Below are 21,208 nucleotides of genomic sequence, written 5' to 3'. Positions count from 1 at the left end.
ATGCGTTATAACTCTACTCGAGTTTTGCAGCGGTACACGCACATCCGTGCGCTTTAGGCACTTAAACATGCAAAAGGGTTTTCTTGGCCGGTTAGTGCAAGCTGATTTTATAAATAATGTACACTTCACTGTACATGTAATATATCACCATGTTGCTGATTAAACATGTTATAATTCCACGTGTGTTGGGTTTCAGCAGCACAGGCCTGCATGCGCGCTTTAAACACTAAAAAAGAGATTCATAATGTTCCCAAGGCTCTGTGTAAGTGCAGGCTGGTTTTAAAGATAATGCACATTTGACCCATTCCCATGTTCAACCCCCTGGGAGGTGAGGGGAGCAGTGAGCAGCAGCGGTGGGAATCATTTTGGTGATTTAACCCCCAATTCCAACCCTTGATGCTGAGTGCCAAGCAGGAAGGTAATGGGTCCCATTTTTATAGTCTTTGGTATGACTCGGTCGGGGTTTGAACTTACGACCTACCGATCTCAGTGCGGACACTCTAACTACAAGGCCACTGAGCACCAAGTCAGCTGTGACTGCTTTTCCAGGATTCTGATTGGACGAAATGTGCATGACAGCAAGTGTATGCGTTTGTGTGAATGGACATAGACAGTTTTGAAACTACACTTGTGTGGATGGAGATGGTTTTAACCCCAAATATTTGTTTTTGAAACTCTCTGTGTTCGTGTGGACATGGCCTAATATAATGACATGGGCTCATGGCATGCAACATGAGATATTTCGAACCTTCTTTTGATATAATAATGATGTTTATTGCTTATAGCTTATGAAAACCTTCAAATGAAAATCTCAATTTTTTATTATTTTTTTTAAACTGTAAGGCAGCATGGTGGAACAGGGGTTAGTGTATGTGCCTCGCTATACAAAGGTCCTGAGTTCAATCCCGGGCTCTGGATCTTTCTGTGTGGAGTTTGCATGTTCGCCCCGTGACTGTTGGGGTTCCCTCCAGGTACTCCGGCTTCCTCCCACCTCCAAAGACATGCACCTGGGGATAGGTTGATTGGCAACACTAAATTGGCACTAGTGTGTGAATGTGAGTGTGAATGTTGTCTGTCTATCTGTGTTGGCCCTGCGATGAGGTGGCGACTTGTTCAGGGTGTACCCCGCCTTCCGCCCGAATGTAGCTGAGCTAGGCTCCAGCACCCCCTGCGACCTTGAAAGGGACAAGCGGTAGAAAATGGATGGATGGATGAATGTAAGCCATGATCATCAAAGTTGTATTAAATAGAGACTTGACATATGTCACTTTGCATGTAATGACTTTATATCACATATTACTTTCACATTTGAAGTTGAATTGCTGACATGAAAAGACTTTGACACGATATTCTAATATTTTGAGTTCCACCTGTGTAATATAATATAATATAATATAATGAGTGAAATTGTGGTTGGAAGAAAACATGCAACTTTTTTCTGACTACATTCACCTACCGAAGGGGCATCTATGTGGCAAATTGTTGTAAGCTTTTGACCATAACCTTAGTCATGGCTGGGGGACATTTGTCGTTACTGCCCGAGTGGTACTATTTCCTGTCGCGGTGAAAGCTCGCGGCAGAAGTGAACTGGAGCCATTACTGCCCGCCTCCAAACCGGTCAGAATATGTCTCCTCTTGCTAATCTGAATGAGAAGGCATTCATTTCAATTTCACAAGCAATAAGGCTAACATCTGTCTATTTGTGTTGGCCCTGTGATGAGGTGGCGACTTGTCCAGTGTGTACCCCTCCTTCCGCCAGAACGCAGATGGGATAGGCTTTAGCTACCCCTGTGACCCCGAGAGAGACAAGCGGTAGAAAATGGATGGCTGGATGCAGTGTTTCCCATAAACTGCCAAGATACCTGTGGCGATGGGGGCGTGGCTGTGGGCGTGGCTATGGGCGTGGTCACATGACATCATTGAGTAATTTGCATAATTTACTATAATGATTTGATTTTCTCTAAAAAGGCTCAAAAAATGTATACTTACTAATTAATAATAACAGTTTTGTTTTAAACGTCCATCCATCCATCCATCCATCCATCCATCCATCCATTTTACAACATAATTACAACATTTTATGTACATATTTATATACAGATTTGAACAATAAGTTATTCACTGAAATATATTTATTAATTGTGGTTCTTACAAAAAATATATCTTATAAAATATAAAAGCTAAAATGTCTCAAAGCTCTGCCCCTTTAATTAGTGCATACTAAATAATTTAACTTTAGCCTACTACTACAACCATATTATTTACCAGCAACATAAAGTGAAACAGAGGCAGAGGTGTCCTGCCACAGTCAGTAACAAATAAACAGAAAAGAGTAGTGGTGGTAGATAGACACAGAGCTTCATCAAACATCTGATCCACTGAACAAAGAGCTCCAAAAATCTTGAACTTTAGACTGCCATCAGTTTTACTCCCTACACTTAACCATGTGTTTCCTACTGCCTGCAGACTTTGCACCCTTTGTTATATACACATGTTGTGTTTCTAATATAAATACATTTAATAAAGTCAAATACAAATAAGGCAACAAGAGAAGTATCCTACACTTCTCTTTTGTAAAGTAAATCTGAACATCCGATATGGGCATCTACATCAACTATATGATTTGCCTGAGAAGCTGGAGAGGACAAAAAAAATAAAAAATAAAATTTTTTTAAAAATGTATTTATTGTTTTTAAATTTTTTTTATTTGTGGCGGATGTAATTCTTTCGTGGCGGGCCGCCACAAATAAATGAATGTGTGGGAAACCCTGGGATGGATTATCGGCGGTATTAGTACCTGTTGTATTTATGTCAGATGATTGCTGCTGCCTGGGATGAGATCAGTGCGGTTCAAAAATGCGACATTCATTGCATGCTGTATGTTCAAAAGTTTCAGCATACTGCTCGTATGTCCTCCTGTTGAAGAAACAGCAACCTTGGAATTATTCAAAGTAGCGCTCTTGCTGTCTTTTTTAGTAAAATGTCGACAAACTTCAGGGAACACGGCAAGTTGCTGAAGACTACGGACGTTGCGCAATGACATCATCCCCACCCGGAAGAACCGTTAAGAGAACTGCTAGACGAAATGGCAATTGATAACCTGGGAACCGGTTCTGAACATGAACGCTGCAAACGTTTTGACAGACATTTGTCATGTTATCATGTCATGATGGTGTTCCTTGCTCAGAATCTGCAAGACTTAAGTTTTGTTTGCATATGACCTGTTAATACATCTGCTCATACTTTAGTATTTATATTGTTACTGTTTGTTTACAAAGGTCCTAACTTTAGCCATTTTATTTATTGTTTTGGTTGTGTATAATTGAGGGCCTCACCCCCTCCTTAACAGACACAGAATTTATGTGCGCTATGGCTATGAGTTTTTTTTCCCTTGGCCTCAGTCGGACCCCCTCTCCAGGGCCCCCTACTTTTCTTCAATATTGCTTTAGAATGTTCTGTTTTTACTTCCTGTGGCCTTTTTTAGCACTCAATGAAGAAAGTGTTAATGTTTATCCTTTCTGTTTAAATTGCTTCCATTCAGATCATAGCCACAATTATTGATGCATGAAATTGTGTGGTAGGGATTGTAATGCACTGTGATTTAATGTGTGGATTATTGCTAAGGACTTTTAAGTACAGTGTTTATTTAAATCAGCTGACCTTTTGAGCATTGTGTGTGTTTCAGTTCCCATTAAGCTGTTTGCTTTTATCTCCTGAGCGAATAATGCTTTTTCTTGGCCTAAACTTGCGCTTGTTGGCTTCGCTAAAGGTCATGGCATCATCAAAATTCCCACAAATCCCCTCAATAGCAAAAAATGAAAAAATAAATCATGAAAAAATGAGCAACCTGTTACCGAGCCTGCCTGCTTGTCGTCACGGCGGCCACCAGCCAATCGTGTGCGGCGGAGGCGTGGCTTGTGCTCGCTGCATGCCTGCTCTCAGCTGTGTGTATCCTGAATGAACGCGCTTGCATGTTGCGCTCCGCTCCGGTCTGCCTGAGAAAGTGACGTGCAAACTGACTCGGGGCTCTGCGTAGAACGAGTGCACACCGGGAGTGCCTTTGGAGGAAAGTGGGGGCTGTTTTCTCACCGAAGAGGTCAGTCAAGCAGAGGATGATGGAGAGAGCGGCGCAATTTTAAGATCCTCTGAATCTTTCATAGCCTGCCAGAAAGAGTTGGTCCTGGGATGTGCTTTTTGTCTGGAGCCAGCTGTGACACAGAAACATAACCAGAACCAACTTAACATCCAGACCAGGAGACGTTGAATTCTTCTGTCCTCCAAGGGGTTGGACGTGACCCTGTTGTGTGTCAACTCATCTTGTGAGCCTCGGATGAAAGGACGAGAGGAGTGGGCACGACTGCTGGGTGCTAGAATCCCTAAACCCGTTACGAACAGCACGGAGGCAGAGCAACACCCAAACTACACAAAAGGTATGTGTGTGTTGGCCTCCTCAGGGGTGTACGACATAGCCTCATTGTTTCCTCTGCAACCTGACTTGTTCTGGATCATCAAGAGGAAGACGAAACCAGCTATGTGTGACTGACTTTGGACAGCCAGTGGCGGAATTCGGAAAAGAGCCTATCACACCGCACCCGCAGAGATGTCCTCGAACGAGCTGAGCGTCGAGATGGACTCCTGCATTCGGACGTTCAAGGAGCATATGCATCTGGAGCTGGAGCCCCCCAAGATCCCGGGCGTGGTTGGAGGAAAACGGGGCACCACGTCCCCTAAACTTTCCCCGCGGAGCTCCCCGCGGCTCTTCCGCAAGCTGATGGTCAACAAGAGCATCAGGCAGAGGCGACGCTTCACCGTGGCACACACCTGGTAAGGCTGATGAGGGAGAACCAAGGTTGGGGACAAACGCTGCTGGGGTCAAAACAAATTCTAGATGTGACAAGATTGTTACATTGATGGGGAAAATCGGAAGTAATTGAGGGGAGCCTGGAGCGAGTTTGTGAAAGCACAAAGATAAGACCGGCAAACAACGGGAAGGGAGGGTTACAGCTAGAGGGCGGGAAGTGGAATGCGATAGATCGAAGGAAAAAACCGGGGCAGCGATTGCCTCAGCCGTCACAAAATGGCAAATTTACACTTGTTATCATAAGTGAGGCCAAAATATCACTGCTATCTCATGCTTTGTCACTGGGTTAGGAGGTTATGCAACCAAACGGGCGTCACATGCGAGACCTCATGTCTATGATCTATCATTTCATCTCCACTCATTTTCTAATTTTATACCATTGTGCACTTTCGTTATGCAGTTCAGACCGGATTTAGACGGGTATACCCATTTTAAGGATGGGTAACTTAATTTGCGGCCTGGTGCCTCTAGACACAACTCTATAAATAGAGTGCAAAACAACACAATGCATCCCCACTTATGTATTGGGTAACACTTTAGTATGGGGGAACACATACTCACCATTATTTAGTATAAAAATTAGCCGAAATTGTTGAATGAAAGAAACTGCTGTTCTAAATCTGTCCACATTTTTTTGTATTTTTGTAGATTATGCTTCTTATGTAAAAAAAAACTGAGCAAATTACATAAACAACATCCTGTTAATTTGATTTTGATATTATTTTTGGTAACACTTTAGTATGGGGAACACATTCACCAGTAATTAGTTGCTTATTAACATGCAAATTAGTAACATATTAGCTCTTAATTAGTCATTATTAAGTACTTATTAATGCCTTATTCTGCATGGCCTTATTATACAACCATCCATTTCCATCCATTTACTAACGCTTGTCCCTTTTGGGGTCACGGGGGGTGCTGGAGCCTATCTCAGCTGCATTCGGGCGGAAGGCGGGGTACAACCAGTAAGCCATTAACTAAGAGTCTTCCCTCAATAACCTCAGAATTATTGCTTATTAGTAACCCTAACCCTAACCCTTATATGATCTCCTAGTGTCCAAATAACTCTAAATTAAGTATTTGTTACTTTAATAAGCAACTAATTAATGGTGAATATGTTCCCCATACTAAAGTGTTACCATTTATTCTATAACACTCCAAAACATCAACCTCAGCAAGATGCCCACATCTCGGTTTTATGAATGAATCGCTTTCCAATTTGCTATTTTTGTCCTTTTTCCCCCCCCCACCCACCCGCCCACCCTCACTCCCTTATTCTTCTGCAGCGACTGGAGTGTTTGCGGGGTTATGCAATGTGCGGATTAGCGGCATGCAGGGGGGTAAAAAAAACGACTTATTTCGTACTTCCGAGCTTCAAGGTGACTCTTGCTTTTTTCTATAAAATGACTACCCCTCTTGTGTTGGAGCATACGAAGACAGATGTGCTTCGTTTGTAATGAGATTTACGAAGGTGAAGACCATCAAGCAGAGCACTAATCAGCATATGATAAAGTGGGCTTGTCACTGCAAGGGGAGGGAGGAAGTGTGTGTGTTTGTGTGTTAGAGGAAATGAGTTCAGATATGAATCTGTTCCTGCACCTTTGTGTCTGCAGGCTGTGCTGTTTGTGTGATGCAAAGGAGACGTCCAACCGTTGTTTGGGATTTGTCTTCTCGTTTGTCACGGTTGTTTGGTTTTTACCTACGACATCCATATGCATCTACGTACTGTATGTGTGTGAGTTCACATATGCACATTGCCTTTAACACTGCGTTTGGGGTCTAATGGCTTCCCCTTTAAGTGGGCTTATCGCTTCATCTCTTCCTGTACAGCCTCTTTCTGAGCTAGGAGAGATCTGCGGGGAGTTGGGGATGCAAGATACAAGAGAAAAATGAAATGAATGGATCCTGTTATGCAGAACTAACTTTAACGCCAGATAACATCATACATGGTAGAGGATTACCTGAAAAGCGTTGCGCGAGTCTGCCATTTTAATTCAGTTGTAGTAAAAGACACTTGCCTTTTTCCAAACTTGCTCCAAATAATCTGTTAGGAATTTGAAACTTGAATGAGGTGTTTTGCCTTACTTAATTCAGCAGATATCGCCATACTCAGTGGCCTAGTGGTTAGAGTGTCCGCCCTGAGATCGGTAGGTTGTGAGTTCAAACCCCGGCCGAGTCATACCAAAGACTATAAAAATAGGACCCATTACCTCCCTGTTTGGCACTTAGCATCAAGGGTTGTAATTGGGGGTTAAATCACCAAAAAATATTCCCGGGCGCGGCCACCGCTGCTGCTCACTGCTTCCCTAACCTCCCAGGGGGTGATCAAGGGTGATGGGTCAAATGCAGAGATTAGTTTCGCCACACCTAGTGTGTGTGTGACAATCATTGGTACTTTAACTTTAACTTTAGGTTTACCTGAAGAGCTTTGCGCAAGTCCGCCATTTCAATTCAGTTGTCGTCAATGTGAATTGTGAATTATATTTATATAGCGCTTCTCTCTAGAGACTCAAAGCGCTTTACAAAGTGAAACCCATTATCTACATCTTTAAGCTACATTTAAACCAGTGTGGGTGGCACTGGGAGCAGGTCTTGCCCAATGACACTATGGCAGTGAATAGAAAGGTGGAAGCGGGGATCGAGCCTGTAACCCTCAAGTTGCTGGCAAGGCTCTAGCAACTGAGCCATGCTGTCCCAATAAGTACCTTCTTTTTCCTCAATCCTCTTGTTGTGTGGCAGACTGGCTCATACATGCACATGCATGCTAAAATCCTCTGCTGTTGCCATTTCTAACAAACGGTAGCGTATACAGTAGGGTTGTACGGTATACCGGTATTAGTATAGTACCGCGATACTATTGAATCATGTTCGGTACTATACCACCTCTGAAAAGTACCAGTCCGCCAACCGCTCGCGCCCCCGTCTTCGTCATGTCGTATCATTGCTGGTTTACGAGCAGGTGAGCATGTTCGGCAGGGCACAATCACGGAGTACTTACAAGCTGACACAGTGTGTAGACAGAAAAGGGAGAACAGACGCATTTTGGCTTAACAACTAACGATAGAGATGATGTTATAACACTGAAACGCCCTCAGGAAGAGGTGCTTTAGGACATGGCTAGCGAGCTAGCGGCTAAAGTGCAGCCCCAGTTGGCAATATTTTAGCTACTTCTAAATCACTAATCATCGCCTCCATGGCGACAAATAAAGTAAGTTTCTTACAAGTATCATCCTTGCAGAACGAGGAATAGCTAAACATGCTTCACTACACACCGTAGCTCACCAGCGTCAAAATGTAAACAAACGCCATTGGTAGATCTACACCTAACATCCACTGTAATGATACCAAGTACAGTAGCGTATCTAGTCAATACTACTATGATTACTTCTATATTTTTTGGCATCACAACATCTTCTTTCGTTTTTAAAACATGTATATTATGTTTATAAACTCAGGAAATATGTCCCTGGACACATGAGGACTTTGAATATGACAAATGTATGATCCTGTAATGACTTGGTATCGGATTGATACCCAAGTTTGTGGTATCATCCAAAACTAATTACTACATTTTAACAGAAGTGTAGATAGAACATGTTAAAAGAGAAAGTAAGCAGATATTAACAGTAAATGAACAAGTAGATTAATAATTCATTTTCTATCACTTGTCCTTAATAATTTCGACAAAATAATAGAATGATAAATGACACAATATGTTACTGCATATGTCAGCAGCTAAATTAGGAGCCTTTGTTTGCTTACTTACTAATAAAAGACAAGTTGTCTTGTATGTTCACTATTTTATTTAAGGACAAACTTGCCATAAGAAACATATGTTTAATGTGCCCTAAGGTTTTTTGTTAAAATAAAGCCAATAATGCAATTTTTTGTAGTCCCCTTTATTTAGAAACGTGCCGACAAGTATCAAAATAATTTTGGTACCGGTACCATCATATTGGTATCGGGACAGCATTAGTATACAGTAGTTCCAACTTAATCTGTCAGTAGATTCCATATGGAAGCATTAGAAACTACAATATGGCTGATAGGGAGAAGTCGCATATGGCGTCGGAACAGTGCCAAAATTGTTGCATATGAAAAGCACACTTTGCGTGTGCACGGTGTTATTTTAGGCTTGCAATGTGTCTTTCTCTTTCTTTATGTGCGTAACGTTCCACATTTTTTTTTAGCACTTAGGAGCAGACATTGAATACACGGACCAGAAACTCCCCTCCTTTCTGATTGGTCACTTTAAACGCCTACTGTCTCCAAGTTTGATTGAAACTTGTATTAGTAGATTACACAGTACAGTACATATTCCGTACAATTGACCACTAAATGGTAACACCCAAATAAGTTTTTCAACTTGGTTAAGTCGGGGTCCACGTTAATCAATTCATGGTACAAATATATACTATCAGCATAATACAGTCACCACACAAGTTAATCATCAGAGTACTTGAAGCCAATCCGGGGCGGAGCAAGGCGGGAAGATTTGTGCGAAAATTGAGGATGCACATCATCCACTAAGCGATAAATGGGCGAGGATGAGGAGCCTGACCAGGAGACAGGGTGGAATATCATAAAAGCGCAAAAAAAACGCTGCACGTGTGCACAGAAAAGCCACACAATGAGTCATAAAATGAGTCTGCGCACGCGCAGTGTGATTTTTACATGTGAACATTTTGGCACTATTCTGGCACCATAGTCGCGGTCGAAGGGGTCTTGGCATGAAGGAGGGCTGCAGCACGTAAATAAGACCGCCCACAAAACGGCACATTCTGGAGAGAAAGTCAGAAAGCGGCTTGAGGATGGTCTGTAAAACATAATCTATGCCAGGGGTGTCAAACTCATTTTAGATCGGGTGCCACATGGAGAAAAATCTACTCCCAAGTGGGCCGGACTGGTAAAATCACGGCACGATAACTTAAAAATAAAGACAACTTCAGATTGTTTTCTTAGTTTAAAAATAGAACAAGCACTTTCTGAAAATGTACAAATCATGATGTTGTTTTTTTTTTTTACATTTACATGTTGCGGCTAATAGTATTCAATCTTTATTTGTCGTTATTTATACTTTCTGAATAAATTATGTGATAATGTTCATCAGTCAACTCATTGGTTGATTTTCAATCTATCAAGATAAAAAAATAATATCAAAATTAAATTACAGTATGTTATTGATGTAGTTTGCTCCTTTTCCGCAACTGGTGCACTGTGGTTTATTTTTTTTACATATGTAGCATCATCTACATGGATACAAAGAATTGCTATTGCGACATCTAGTGAACACATTTAGAACAGCAGTTTCTTTCATTCAAAAATTTCGGCTCATTTTTATACTTAGCAAGTTCATCCCACGGGCCGGATAAAACCTGTTCGTGGGCCTGATCCGGCCCTCGGGCCGTACGTTTGACACCCCTGATCTATGCACATTTTTCACCAAAGCACCACCATTGCATGTTATGCAGACCACAAGGAAGTGTTTTGAATGTAGAAAAGATCATAATGATTACCTCTTTAATTTAGGAAAAAAACATCACTCGTGTCCTTTGCCATTATATTTGCGCATAAGTGCACATAATATGATCTTAACTTATGACAACACCCATAACGGTCATTAACTGGTCCAGTCCAGCCCGTTAACAGCTGGGCTCATGATAAAGTGCCCTTGAAGACAGCAAGAGAGTCTGCTTGCTGAGTGGGGAAAATAGTAGAAGATGTCTTTGCAATACCAAAGGAGGGAAGAAAACCGTTTTGACAATAGTATATTGTAGCAGTGACGTGCGGTCACCTTCATGCCAGGTGAGGCCCGAATGCCTATGGAGTTGTTGTTTTTTTACTTTAAATTAATTTGACTAATCCGTGTCAATACAACATGTTGTTAAATAAGAGGATAAGAAAAAGAAGAAAGTAATTTAGTTTCAGAATTGTTTTTATTAAATACTTCTTAGTCCCATGTATTTACTTTTGTAAAATTGACTCCCATTTGTGGTCTTACCTTTTATTTCTATTTGAAGTACATGCACCTATCCTTTTGTTATGTTCCCCTTCGGTCTAGTCTGAAAGTCGTTTGGAGACGTTTTTGTGCTTTGATGTATAAACCTCCATATTGGCTGCCTTATTTGACGGGTTGACTTGCATATGACTTGTTGCGAAGAAAAAGCAATAAACGCTGTCTTCCTATCTGAAAAGAGAGGTAGCAACAAGCACTTGTTAGTTAACGTACGACCCCCCTCTTCATGAAGTACTACAGCGCCTCTCTGTATGATATTTCTGTATTTATACATATATACACTATATTGCCAAAAGTATTTGGCCACCCATCCAAATGATCAGAATTATGGTGTGGTTTTCCAGGAGCTGGGCTTGGCCCCTCAGTTCCAGTGAAAGGAACTTTGAATGCTCCAGGATACCAAAGCCTTTTGGACAATTCCATGCTCCCAACCTTGTGGGAACAGGTTGGAGCAGGGCCCTTTCTCTTCCAACATGACAAGGTCCATAAAGACATGGATGACAGAGTCTGAAGTGGATGACCTTGACTGTCCTGAACCCGATAGAACACCTTTGGGATGAATTAGAACAGAGACTGAGAGCCAGGCCTTCTCGACCAACATCAGTGTGTGACCTCACCAATGCGCTTTTGGAAGAATGGTCGAAAATTCCTATAAACACACTCTGCAACCTTGTGGACAGCCTTCCCAGAAGAGTTGAAGCTGTAATAGCTGCAAAAGATGGACCGACATCATATTGAACCCTATTGGTTAGGAATGGGATGGCACTTCAAGTTCATATGTGAGTCAAGGCAGGTGGTCAAATACTTTTGGCAATATAGTGTATAAAGATAGGAAATATACACCATTGTAGGGTTGTACGGTATACCGGTACTAATAAAGTATTGCGGTACTAATCAACTGAAATTGGTACTATACCACCTTTGAAAAGTACCAGTACCGCTCTTTCATCTGAGTGCCGGTTTGCGGCGGTGACTACAGAGCCGAGGCTCGTGATGTTGAGTGTGTCAAAACGCACACACAAAGTGCATACAAGTTATAACATCTTGGAAAGGAAGAATGGCAAAAAACTACAATTCTACTGGTTAATAAAGAGGGTGCGTGAAGTGCAATATGGAGGTATTTGGGATTCAAAACTAACGATAAAGGTGACACTTTTTAAACAGGGAAGCAAGTACTGTTTTACACCTTTCCTGCTTGTCGGCTCCCAGACCTTGGTCGAGGAGATGCGGGGGAGACCTTTTACTTCACAATGGGTCCGTAAAGCTCCGCTCTTTGGTCGGAATGACAAGGCCGTCGATGAGTTACAACTTGGTCACTTTATTTATAATTTCCACACGGCACAACCGGACATCCATCATGCTATTGACACTCCTGCACTTGATAGCGCTACCTCTCCTAACTTGCCCACTCACTTACTCACGTCACTCATCCCACTTACTGCCATTCTTAAAGGAGCACACACACACACATACACTACTCTCGCAACAGCTGCTTTAAAACACGCCTCGCCAATTGTGGCGATTAGCATTACCACCTGTACTTCAAACTTAGGTAAACATTTAAATAATAAGCATTCAGATCTGTACAAGGAGTTATTAAAAGTGACAGGTAATAATGCAGTCGTTACACCTGTCCTGATGTTCGGTCCGGTGCAGACTGTAGTCGAGGAACACAAGGAAGACGTTCCCTTCAGGGTCGATGCCATTTCAATGCATTTTAATATATATTTTAACCTTGTAAAATTGTTCTTTGACTGTGAGTGTTTCATGTAGTGTAAGATATTCTGTTGAAATAAAGCCAATATTGACATTTTTCTTAGTTCCCTTTATTTGGAAAACTATCGATATACATTTTGGTACCGGTACCGGTACTAAATTATTGGTATCGGGACAACCCTACACCATTGCCTCATCTGGTTTCTACCAAGTGTTTGTCCAGTATACTCAGGATAAAGCGCAGTGCACTAAAACAGGTATGTTTACTTGAGTTAGGCATTTATTAGGTTCTGCCCTGTATATGATCAGGAAATGTGCAAATGCAGTGATTTTTACCTAAAAATTTTGTCAATAAAACTGATTGTAATCATACAGAAAGTACATTTATAACGCAGTTTATTTGACATTAATTGTAAATGTTTTTCCATATACCGTGATATGTTGTAAAACAAACACTGTTTATTTAAATACGTCTGGTGACGGAATTGCCAGTTTTTTTACTGTTAAGTCTACAGATTTTTTTTTTTAGTGTATGAAAAAAATAATACTTTTGTTTGTAAGTAAAAATACTGTTCTTGGTGGTGAGTTGTTTAAAAATGTATTGTTGGTTGTTGCACGTCTATTTAAACAGCTTCTTAGTCAAACAAAGCTGAAGTACCCTTGGCCACTTCTTGTGTGGCTATACGTCCCCTCAGTAAGTACAATCTATATAAAATATGTGTATGTAAATAATTCATTGAACAGTTAATTCAGTAGTAGTAATCATCTCATGGCTTGTCAATCAATCACACTTTATTTGTATAGCACTTAACCAAAAGTACCTCAACAGGCTTCACAAACCATAACGACATCCCCTGATCTGAACCCACTTGTCATACCATGCCAAACCTATACCTGAATACCATGTGACTCAAAATGCCAACAGTACCTGGAGCTAAATGTCAAATCTGTATAACATGGAAGTCAAACAAAAAATAATGGCTGCCCTCAGAGAGCAATATGAATGTGTGTTCCACTCACCATATTTTTACATAACTGTCTCTGAGTACAGTATTGTAATGCAACAACTTCATGAAAAATTAGCTTTCAGATCTGAGTTATATGTTGTGGTTTCGTAAAGAAGCAATACACTATGCTTTAAAAACGACCCTCCCTACTGCTTTAAAATTATTGCAAGTTTCGGGACAAAGCAGAGATTTTCTTGGCATGTCGTTCGTATAGGTCAGGGGTCGGCTACCCAAAACTTTGAAAGAGCCATATTGGACCAAAATTACAAAAAACTAATCTGTCAGGAGCCGCAAAAAATTAAAAGCTGTACATAAGTCTTATAATGAAGGCAACACATGATGTAAGTGTCTAAATTAGCTATAACAGCCTACTATCAAAATTACTATGTGTCGCAGGCTGAAACAAATGTTCGTTGACAGAAATGTTGAAATGTAATATTTATTCTACACATTTTTACAACATTAGAAACCATTAGTAAATCAGAGGCTACTCAGAAGGTGAGATAACTCCTGGAAATTACTGTCTTAGAATGGCCAGAGGTATAGATGTGTGTCCAAGTTAAAGGAAACGGGAGGTTGTCTTCTTCTAATGGAGTTATTACAAACTTTGGCAAGCTATGTAACATTTGCTGTGGTCTGGAACAACATGGCTCAGAAACAACTATCTGAAATGCAGCCTATATTATATACAGATAATGTGCCATGAGACATGCAAATATAAATTATATACAAAGAGTATAATAATAAAGGAAATTAAATGAGCTCAAATATACCTACAAATGAGGCATAATGATGCAATATGTACATACAGCTAGCTTAAATAGCCTGATTAGCACTCCAACAAGTCAATAACATCAACAAAGCACACCTTTGTGCATTCACGCACAGTATAAAAGGTTTGGTGGACAAAATGAGACAAAGAAGGAGTGGAAGATTTTACATGTAAACAAACTGTTGCGTCACAGTCCACACTACGGTGAGTTCAAGAACTGCCGAAATTAGTAGGACAAAACGATGTTCACCAAATACATACACATACATACCTAGCATACACAGAAACATATTAAACAGTGGGCTTTCTTGCAATTGGGAAGGTTTGTGTCATGTTTGTCCTCAAACAAAAAACATACTAAAACAAACAAAAAACAATTTCCTTATCTTTTTCTATTTTCAATCCTTTTGTAAAAATGCTCCAGGGAGCATGGAGTGTGTCACAACACAACTCTGCTGTAGGGTTTGTGTATCTGCATGGAGCTCACACAGGTGTGTTGACACTTGTCATGCTTGAAAATGTTGCAGTTATAAAAGTTTTTAACAATAATGCCAAACTTTTTGTACGATTTCCAACCAAATCCCTGTTCCTTAAATGTATCGTAAGCTCTGCGTCGTCCAATTACAAATGACCAGGAAGCGTCAAGACATTTATATTTACACATACCTCGTCTTTTGAAATATGCACAAATCCCTTCTCCTTCTCTTGATGTATTTTTAAGAGAAGGTAGCTGAAGATGGGCGTACGCTGTGCGAATTAAGCCTGTTTCAAGCATGATTTTAAAGCAGACTAGCTCATTTTTAAATCTGGGCTGCTTTTCACATCTCGCCTGGCATCGTCATCTCCCGGCTGCTCCTAAGACAAGCTTGTCGGAAATGTAGTCAGCTGTGACAGAATCTCGACGAGAGCTGCCACACCGTGCACCTGCGTGAAATGGCAAAAGCAGACGACTAAAATATTCTTATAAAGACCATTTGTGCCTCTGTCTCCTTTGATTTCCCAAAACAGATGAAAAAACACAAATGATAGACATCGATTCTGTCTTACAATTGTGTGTAGCACTAGCATTGTTTATTTCTAATTGTTTAACACAGTTTAAAACACCCGCTACTACTGAACAATAACCTAAAGGCACAATGGGCCCCATTCAGCAACCGTTCTTAAGAACACATTTTGTTCTTAGGCCCACTTACGAAGTTTTTAAGGAGGTTTTTTTGCATTCACCAATGTTTTCTTAGCTGGGATTTGTTCATAGATAAGAACAAAATCTCTGAGTGCTCCAGAGCACTCTTAGGGTGGCCTATTTGTTCTTAAGTGTGACAAGTTCCCTTACTTCTATTGTCTAATGTTAAATTACACACACACACACACACACACACACACACACACACACACACACACACACACACACACACACACACACACACACACACACACACACACACACACACACACACACACACACGCACGCACACACACACACACACACACGCACACACACACACACACTGCAAGATGCCGCAGATCATGCCCTGGGGAGGGAGCACATATTTCACCACCATGTAGACCTATTTGCCCGAAGTGACGAATATTTATTTGAACGCTTTAGGCTACGTCAGCAGTCCCCCCTTTCTTAAACTTACGTTTTGACATTATGTATTTCCCCCGCGGGATAATAAGAATTTCTCTTCTGTAATCTGTTTGGGTTTTCTCCGTGTGATTGATGTTCAGCTTTTCCGCCGGAATTGTGCCCTTATATGGGGAAATAAGGGCGTTTACCTATGCGAATTACGGAATTAAGGGTGTTTACATATGCATATTGGACACCTCTGGACTATACCATTGGATGGCGTGGCTCGGTTGGTAGAGCGGCCGTACTAGCAACTTGAGGGTTTCATGTTCGATCCCCGCTTCCGCCAGAGTCACTTTCATTGCCAACCACACTGGTTTAAATGTAACTTAGATAATGGGGTTCACTATGTAATGCGCTTTGAGTGACTTCGAGAAAAGCGCATTATAAATATAATTCACTTCACTTCACAAATAAGGGCGTGTTTATATGCAATTTATGGTAGACATGCACGTGCTAACCATTTGGCATTCAGCAACTGAAGAACAGCAGGTGGGAACAATTTGGTTGTTTAAGAACACGTCATGAATTTGAATGGACTCCTCTTAGGAAATCACTTAAGAAGAAAGATAACAGGAAAAGTTAGGAACTTATTGCTGAATGGGGCCCAATGTTCGCAGTCTCAGTAGGTTTGTACGTTCGGAAGCTTTGAGTTTCCGAATTCATTGCACTGAAGTGTAATTTGAAAACTCTCTTCAAATAGGCAAAGATTCTGATAAATATTTTACTAAAAGTGTTGGGAGGATATTTCTACATGGGAGACGTGATCTAGGCTTGTCGGGACACGTAGCTGTCAGACACGACCTCTTGCCGGCTGAGCCCCGCTGTCGACCTGCTGGAAATTGGACATGGCGCCTCGCCCTGGAGGTGTAGCGCTTCTTTTGCAAAAGTAATGACCCTTTCACTGTTTCACCTATTGAAATTTTGTCATGATTTTTACTTTCTCTCTTTAATCAAGTGTGATATGTCCTCTTGGTGCTACGCCATGCAGCGCAAGAACCTCACTAACTGTTTTTTTGAGGTAGAAAAATTTGATATTTGTCTTTGTTCACTTAAATCAGGGGTCAGCAACCCAACATGTTGAAAGATCCATATTGGACCAAAACTACAAAAACATTTATGTCTAGAGACGCAAAAAATTAAAAGCCTTATTATATAAGTGTTATAATGAAGGCAACACATGATGTAAGTGTCTATATTAGCTTGTGGTAGCCATACTTATATTTCTGTAGTTCAGCATATATTATTAAAATACATTAATTATTTGTTGCTTGATGAATGCTTGGGCCTACTGCGCTACTGCACTTTGGTGTTGGTCATTGTGGTGGTGTTTGATGAATACTTGGGCCTGCTGCGCTACTGCACTTTGGTGTTGGTCATTATGGTTTTGGTAGCCATTTTTGTGTTATTTATATTTCTATAGAACTGCATATATTATTAAGTTAAATTTTTTATTTTTTTAATTAGAAACCGTCATTTACATTACGTGTCATTTTCAGCACCTGTGACGAGAGCACAGGTGAAACTGATTGGACAAATGTGGGGTTGAGAGACTGGCGGTGAAAACAGTTTTTGACTTAAATGTATCGACTTTTCCAAACTTTCCCAGGTTCTAAACCAAAGGCCGTGGGCTGAGCCAGGACAGGTGGTGCACTTCTTACGCAACACTTGAGCCTTAGTTTTGTTTATGGCTTTGAATGCAGTTAAAGTTGTTTTTCGTTAACCTTGGATAGACTGTTGGAAAGAAGACCTTTTTTTTGCAAATAAAGCTATTTTTTGAGAGACTTAATTTGGAGTCGGAAGTGCGTATAAAAGTGCACCACCTGTCCTGGCTCAGCCCACGGCCTTTTGTTTTAGAACCTGGGAACGTTTGGAAATGCCGATACATAGCTATATTAGCCTACTATCAAAATGACTGTGTCGCAGGCTGACACAAATCTTTGTTGACAGAAATGTTGAAATGTAATATTTATTCTACACATTTTTGCAACATTGGAAAGCATTAGTAAAACGGAGGCTTCTGAGAGGGTGAGATAACTCCTGGAAATTACTGGCTTAGAATGGCCAAAGGTATAGATGTGTGTGTCCAAGTTAAAGGAAAGGGCAGGCTGTCTTCTTCTAATGGATTTATTACAATCTTTGCAAGTTAGATAACGTTTGCTGTGGTCTATAATGGCACACAAACAACTATCAGAAATGCAGCCAATATTACATACAGATAATATGTCATGAGACATGCAAATATAAAATAAATACACAGAGGACATACGTAAAGGAAATTAAATGAGCTCAAATATATCTACAAACTAGGCATAGTGATGAAATACACTACCGTTCAAAAGTTTGGGGTCACATTGAAATGTCCTTATTTTTCAATGAAGATAACTTTAAACTAGTCTTAACTTTAAAGAAATACACTCTATACATTGCTAATGTGGTAAATGACTATTCTAGCTGCAAATGTCTGGTTTTTGGTGCAATATCTACATAGGTGTATAGAGGCCCATTTCCAGCAACTATCACTCCAGTGTTCTAATGGTACAATGTGTTTGCTCATTGGCTCAGAAGGCTAATTTGATTAGAAAACCTTTGTGCAATCATGTTCACACATCTGAAAACAGTTTAGCTCGTTACAGAAGCTACAAAACTGACCTTCCTTTGAGCAGATTGAGTTTCTGGAGCATCACATTTGTGGGGTCAATTAAACGCTCAAAATGGCCAGAAAAAGAGAACTTTCATCTGAAACTCGACAGTCTATTCTTGTTCTTAGAAATGAAGGCTATTCCACAAAATTGTTTGGGTGACCCCAAACTTTTGAACGGTAGTGTATGTAGCCTAAATAGAAAGTTAGTATTGTTTAGCTTGCAGTCATGCAGTGACCAAATATGCCTGATTAGCACTTCAACAAGTCAATAACATCAAAAAAGCTCACCTTTGTGCATTCACGCACAGCATAACAAGTTTGGTGGACAAAATGAGACAAAGAAAGAGTGGCATAAAACACGTCTTTCTGTGGTAGCGTCAGAGACATTTGTACATCTATGGAGAGTTCAAGGACTGCCGAAATTAGCACAAAACGGCGCTCTCCAAATACTCTCATCAGTGAAGCATGTTTATGATAAACAGTGGGAGTTCTAACAATTAGGAAGGCATGTGTCATGTTTGTGGGGTTCATAATAAAACAACATTTTCCATTTTCATACATTTTTGAAAAAGCTCCTGGGAGACACTTCGGCGGCGCTAAAGCTTAACCTGACTCCCGCCAGACCCTTGTAGTTCGCTGAGCTCCACACAAGGATCTGGGCTCGAAGGCATTGCAAACTCCTTTAAGAGAGCAAAAAATAATGAACCAATCAGGATCGCCGGGCGGGATTTCATAGATGTGACTTAGCGCCATACTTGCCAACCTTGAGACCTCCGAATTCGGGAGATGGGGGGTTGAGGTGGGGGGAGGCGGGTTGAAGTGGGCGGGGTTTGGTGGTAGCGGGGGTGTATATTGTAGCGTCCCGGAAGAGTTAGTGCTGCAAGGGGTTCTGGGTATTTGTTCTGTTGTGTTTATGTTATGTTACGGTGCGGATGTTCTCCTGAAATGTGTTTGTCATTCTTGTTTGGTGTGGATTCACAGTGTGGCGCATATTTGTAACAGTGTTAAAGTTGTTTGTACGGCTACCATCAGTGTGACCTGTATGGCTGTTGATCAAGTATGCCTTGCATTCACTCATGTGTGTGTAGAAGCCGCATATATTATGTGACTGGGCCGGCACGCTGTTTGTATGGAGGAAAAGTGGACGTGACGACAGGTTGTAGAGGACGCTAAAGGCAATGCCTTTGAGGTACGCCCCCAATATTATTGTCCGGGTGGAAATCGGGAGAAATTCGGGAGAATGGTTGCACCGGGAGATTTTCGGGAGGGGCACTGAAATTCGGGAGTCTCCCGGGAAAATCGGGAGGGTTGGCAAGTATGCTTAGCGCCGAAGCGACTGTTTGATTCAAACAACAAAGGTATTTATTGGTGGCAAGGATGTTTTGGCTCTTCTTCCGACCGGGTTTGGCAAGAGCTGGATTTACCAAATCGCTCCACTAGTGGTGAAGGAAATTAACCTGAATCGGCGTCACGGGTTGATTTGGATGTGAGTGGTTGAAGTAGCACGTCATTCAAGATAACGGACAAGTGGTTTATCCAATCACATACAATGATTTTTTTTTTACAAGGCCCCGCCTTCTGAAATACATCTCCTATTGAAAAGTCCCAGATCCTTGTGTGGAGCTCAGTGAACTACAAGGATCTGGCGAGAGTCAGGTTAGTTAAAGCTACCCCCCGACTTAAATGAAAGACTAGAGCACTTCCAGCACATTACTGAGAACTAGCGACAAGTCAGTATTAACTACTACATATCATCATCTCTTGAAAAAAGGCCGTAGATAGTTAGCTATGGGCAAAATGTAACAAATTAGATTTGAGGATAAAAATCCTTAGTCGAAGACATCTCTACTTTTTACAATCCTACAGCATATACTGCTTTAATAGAATTTGACAAAGCCCGGTGCACTCCAATATACTTTGGTCCCTGCTGTTGCTCATGGTAGCATTGTTTGTCCCTGGTGAACTCCTGACCCACTGGGGCTCAGACAAAGAGTGTTCTGTTTGAGCCAGTCAGTCGTTCCCTTTTCTCTTTCTCCGTCCCTCTTTTTTACGCTCTCTTTGTCCCTGTGTGTCTTCTCCGATGGTTTTTGCTTTCTGTCTGAGGCATCTTTTGTGCAACTTCCACACCCCACGCTGCCTTCATTTCGTTTAGTTGTTTTCTCCTGCCTCTGCTGGTAGGTATTCTCCTTTGCCTCTCTCCTGCTTTTGTATTCAGCATTGAAATGTTTGATGGGTGGCTGAGGCGTGTGATTTCTCTGTTTTCCATTCACACTACAAAGCATGTCAAGGCGACTCGGCGACACAGAAACTAAAGATAAGAAAAAAGGAAATGACCATGCTCATAGAAGAGGTTTCAGGGTTAAGATGCAAAAAAAAGTTTTTAATTAGAGATGTCCGATAATGGCTTTTTTGCCGATATCCGATATTCCGATATTGTCCAACTCTTAATTACTGATTCCGATATCAACCGATACCGATACATACAGTCGTGGAATTAACACATTATTATGCTTAATTTTGTTGTGATGCCCCGCTGGATGCATTAAACAATGTAACAAGGTT

At 41.1% G+C, this 21,208-nt stretch overlaps 1 protein-coding gene across 3 annotated transcripts in view; it reads left to right on the top strand.

Annotated features, from left to right (window-relative positions):
• The window catches only part of pde4ba (phosphodiesterase 4B, cAMP-specific a), a 444,992-nt gene that overhangs the window by 89,057 nt on the left and 334,727 nt on the right, over nt 1–21,208 (top strand). The window contains exons 1-2 of one of the 3 annotated variants that reach the window (XM_062028305.1): nt 3,900–4,430; nt 4,514–4,824. The exons of the other annotated variants lie outside the window; for them this stretch is intronic. Coding sequence (XP_061884289.1) covers nt 4,601–4,824 — 224 coding nt within the window. The 5' untranslated portion in view covers nt 3,900–4,430; nt 4,514–4,600. Of the gene's footprint in view, nt 1–3,899; nt 4,431–4,513; nt 4,825–21,208 lie in introns of those variants that run through there. 3 annotated transcript variants of the gene reach the window in all.

Source organism: Entelurus aequoreus, linkage group LG19 (assembly GCF_033978785.1).
Source record: "Entelurus aequoreus isolate RoL-2023_Sb linkage group LG19, RoL_Eaeq_v1.1, whole genome shotgun sequence".
Lineage (NCBI taxonomy): Eukaryota > Metazoa > Chordata > Actinopteri > Syngnathiformes > Syngnathidae > Entelurus > Entelurus aequoreus.
The sequence above is the reverse complement of the archived record's forward strand: the minus strand, read 5'-3'. Positions and strand labels throughout refer to the sequence as shown.